This window comes from Triticum dicoccoides, chromosome 7A (genome assembly GCF_002162155.2).
Source record: "Triticum dicoccoides isolate Atlit2015 ecotype Zavitan chromosome 7A, WEW_v2.0, whole genome shotgun sequence".
NCBI lineage: Eukaryota > Viridiplantae > Streptophyta > Magnoliopsida > Poales > Poaceae > Triticum > Triticum dicoccoides.
This window is the reverse complement of record NC_041392.1, coordinates 67,536,796-67,541,145: the sequence shown is the minus strand read 5'-3', so window position 1 is coordinate 67,541,145 and position 4,350 is coordinate 67,536,796. Positions and strand designations below refer to the sequence as shown.

The 4,350-nt window shown below is 39.8% G+C and overlaps 1 protein-coding gene across 1 annotated transcript in view; it reads left to right on the top strand.

Moving 5' to 3' along the window:
• The window catches only part of LOC119332265, a 4,718-nt gene extending 581 nt beyond the window's left edge, over positions 1 to 4,137 (top strand). Inside the window, exons 2-10 of the mRNA XM_037605448.1 lie at positions 232 to 294; positions 1,092 to 1,170; positions 1,278 to 1,388; positions 1,916 to 1,994; positions 2,148 to 2,193; positions 2,762 to 2,856; positions 2,938 to 3,007; positions 3,568 to 3,650; positions 3,840 to 4,137. Of these exons, the coding sequence (XP_037461345.1) occupies positions 232 to 294; positions 1,092 to 1,170; positions 1,278 to 1,388; positions 1,916 to 1,994; positions 2,148 to 2,193; positions 2,762 to 2,856; positions 2,938 to 3,007; positions 3,568 to 3,650; positions 3,840 to 3,870 (657 nt within the window). The 3' untranslated portion in view covers positions 3,871 to 4,137. The remainder of the gene's footprint in view (positions 1 to 231; positions 295 to 1,091; positions 1,171 to 1,277; positions 1,389 to 1,915; positions 1,995 to 2,147; positions 2,194 to 2,761; positions 2,857 to 2,937; positions 3,008 to 3,567; positions 3,651 to 3,839) is intronic.
• Positions 4,138 to 4,350: the final 213 nt, after the last annotated feature.

Genomic DNA, 4,350 nt, shown 5'->3' with positions numbered 1-4,350 from the left:
CAGACTAAACCCTCGCGTAGGTATTTGGGGGAAGAGCCCTTCGATTCGGCCGTCTCGTCTTTGCCATTTAGACTTGACTCTGTATGTGACTAGTGTAGACTAATCCAATTTTCTCTAGTAGAGCGGCAAGATAGAATTTCCATCTCCCCTGTTTGGGTGTATATGTTACATTACCTAGATTTGAGCATACCCCTGTTCTTCTGATGCTGTATCTTAATTCTTGTGCTGCAGGCTGTTGCCTTTGTGTCATTCTTCACCCATCACGCGGCCCTGGCAGCAATGGCTTCGTTAAATGTGAGTTACACCGCGAGTCAAGTTCCTTCTGCGTTTTTCCTGCTTGTCCTGTGTAGAATTTCTCGGTGCTAATGTGGATATGAATTTAGGCAGAGTGTTATACTTAATTCCCTGCTAAGTATCGTGCCGTTGCCGGTATCCTCACTTCAATCGTTGTATTAAAAATTCAGCAGCAGGTCTTAATCATTGTTTATAAGGCTGTAAGGAGACCTAAGGCGAGCACCAACCGCCTTGACGCCTAAGGCGTACGCCTGAAGTGGGCATAATTGTAAGGCGCTGCCAGGGCGCTTTGCCGACTAAGCGTCCAAGCCTTATAAAGAATGGTCTTAATGCAGCGAATTTCCAGGGTAGTAGCTTTAGTCACTATTTAAATCCATATGCTGATTAGCAAACTGACAGTGTCTGTTGTGTAAAAGGTGCTTGATTTGCATCGATAGGTTGATATTGAATGATGAAATCATGTGCCACTTCACAGTAGTACATCATGCCAATGAGAATTGTTAAGAGGAAACTTGACTTGCTCTAGTTACATGGAATCAAAACTCAAAGACTGGATTTCCGTAAATATGATCTAGAAAAACTCTTATGCTTTTACTTGTCAAACCTTGACCATATGAGTAGGCCAAAAGCTCTACACATGCCTCTGATGTATAAAGTGCATTTTTGATGTATGCGGTAGTAGAAAGAAATTACCTACTCCTGCGTCAGAAATCTTACGTTCTGGCCTCATAGCTGTATCAATAGTGTTGATCACTTGATTGTCATTAGCACCGGTCTGACATTGTGTTCCATTTTAGGGATCTGTTTTTGATCCTGATAACGGTGATTGCTTGCACATTGAGCTAGCTAAGTCGAATTCACGCAAACGCCATGGAGGTACTTTTGTGCACTACTGCTAATTTTCTTAATCATACCAGTTTCCCCAATTAAAATGCCATTGAAAACTTGCACGCCATTCAATGGATTACAATTTTTCATGTTAGGTGGTGGTGAGGTCTACAGAGTAATTGACAAGCGAGTTCGAACAGAGGAAAATTCTGACAATGATAACAACCGTGATGAAGGTGATGATGATGTATCAGGCAATGATGATGGTAATGGTCATACTTATTTGATAATGTCTCACATCTGTAAGGGAGTTGGTCCTCGACTCCACATAGCTAGCAAGCCACTGTAGTGCCATCTAAAAAATCGTATTCAGACTGAACTTGTATAAGAGAAATTAGGAAGGGCTAGAAATTTGCTGTTCAACATGGCTTCCATTCACTTCCTTCTCCTCTTATTTATTTGGTATGTTCCATACCTTGAGGAGCACAATTTGAGTGTTAACACTTAATTTTGATAGTTGATTACTTCGAGGGGTACCTATTCATTTTATTTTCTCTAGAAATATTTGAGTTGATTTCATGAAATAACTAGCAAGTGTATTGGCATGTTAGCAGCAGTAAGAGTTTGCACTTTATTTGCCCCCATTAGGAAACAATTTTGCGGTCTGATGACTTTGCACACACATGTAAATAAAAGTAATGCCGGTTGCAGTATGGGTTGTCAACGCACTATCACTAGAACATAGTGTATCTCACCTGCACATTCTTGTTGTTGTTGGCAACCAAACATTCAGGACAGGGTGGATCTGATGGACAATCGGATGAAGAAAATGATAATTCCAGCGACAAGAACGAGTTACCCACGGACCAAAGGTTGACATGCAGTTTGCATTACTCATAGTTTGAGTTAGTTTTATTTCTTAATTTGGCATTCAACACTAGTGCTAGTGAGCCACTTCTCTTATGTCTGCCAATTGTGCATGGATTTGTTGATGATATTTGATTGATGTTTCCTTTGATGGACAGTGGTGAACCAGGGATCAAGCAGCAGAAGGGGCGTTCTTCTTCAAATGTGAGTTTGTGTTATGGCTTCACTTCATCACACTTTGATCTTATATCGTCTTTGTATAACTAATATACACTGCGGCAGTGTTGTGAAACAATGCAACTGATTCTGCATGTTTTTGTAGCATGCTTTGTCACATTCTATATTGTGGCATGATGTTACTTGTGTTCATGCTCATATTTCTGTTTAGCGATTATTAGAAGAGGCTGACCAAATTACACTTGCAATGTAAATTTTGCATGCCTTGAAGAATCATGTAGTAGCTCGAATTATCTACCAATCTGAAAAGGGGTGTATCTGTACGAACTGGGTTACTTTGAACATGTTTTCCTATAAATGTTTTAAATACGAATATGGCTTGTAAGTGGGACAGTGCACATGCTTTTATCATGTTTCTTCATGTCTTCTTTAACTGCACATATTGTGACACGTTCTGTATATATGTTTTTGGAATTTTGAAGTGTGCAGTTGCAATATTTTAATGATGGATGCATATCAATTTGTAACCCTAAAAGTATATTTGATTTTCCCATGCAGTGTTTCACATTCTTATAATGCGACATTGATTGTACAGGATCAGCCAGACAAAATTCCACCTTGCTCTACTTTATTTCTTTCAAATTTGGGACAAGCATGTACAGAGAAGGAGCTAGAGGAACTTTTGTCTAAGTATGTCGACTAAACTCTACTAATATATTCACTAAAGTGAAGTTGTAGAAGAAAGTGATGATTATTGCTTATTGTTGGCAGGCAACCTGGATTTCATGTGCTTAAAATGCGTCGCCGCGGTGGACTGCCTGCAGCATTTGCTGATTTTACGGTATGTCTACCTTTGTTGTTTACGTTTTAGTGATGTTATTCTACCTGTTGTTCAGAGATGCTACAGATGGTTGATTGTCTTCACTGTAAAAATTAAAATATACGACCAATAGGGCCTTTTGAGTAAATATATGACCAATAGGCACATCACAGGTTGTCGTTGAGTTGCACATGGGTTCTTAACTTACTAACAAGTTTAGGTTTCCGGACATTTGCATTTGTTAGTTATGTAGAATTGGCATAATCAGAGAGATGCCGTACTTTCTTGTACTTATAATTATTAAAAGTACAATCAGACGCAAGTTCAATGTAGGAACAATGTTTGATATGACAAATCACTATATTTCGGTGTATATTAGCGCTTCATGTTCAGAAGGGGTTGTTTACGTGCATTCGGAAAATACATCTAGAATCGAAGAGGGGGTAATATCGCTTCTTCATCCCTGTTGGGTTGTTTACGTGCATTCGGAAAATACATCTAGAATCGAAGAGGGGGTAATATCGCTTCTTCATCCCTGTTTCCATAGCTTTACTTTTCTGAGACATGGCCTTATTTTGCAGGATATCGAATCATCCACAGCTGCTATGGAGAACCTCAAAGGTACCATCCTGTCTTCTTCCGACAGCGATGGCTTGCAAATTGAGTATCCTTTATCTTTTGCTGTTCAAGACATTGCTGGCTCTACTTTAAATGCAATTTTTCTTATAATTTCTCGTGCTTGTCGTTTGTTGACTGGTGTTCATAATGTTTTTATATTATTTTTTACATGAACCCAGCAATTGGTTTTCCCTGGAACTGTTCCTTGGCATTGTTTCCTTAACTCCAGCTGCAGGTACGCCAGGTCAAAGATGAGGAAGAGCTAGCGAGCAGTACCCGCCGTCTTCGACTGGAGTGACTCCCAAGCTATGAATGAGCATCACCTGCACATGTAATTGCCTATAGGCTGTAGCATCTGGAGTTTTAGTTTGTACTCTTTATCGAAGTACATGTGAACCAGGAGCTGTGCATATGTCCTGTGCCAGAGGATTTGGACTATTTATTTACCCATCGCTTAGGAAACTTTCTGTTTTCGGATTTCTGCAGGAATAGTATCTCAGATGATGGTATAGTTTTGAGCTTTTTTTTGAACATATAGTTTTGAGCTTATTCCCTACTGCGATCCTGACTGTTTCGGTGAAAACGTTTATTCCCTCTCGCCCGCAATCTTAATCTATGGTCGAAGCTGGCCATCTGGAAGCTATCCTTCGGCCTATCTACTTCCTTCAGGATAGGACCATAAGCCGCCATTCTGTTGCCTGAGTTAATGTTCTTGATTACACTTAAGCAGTCTGATATAATAAGCA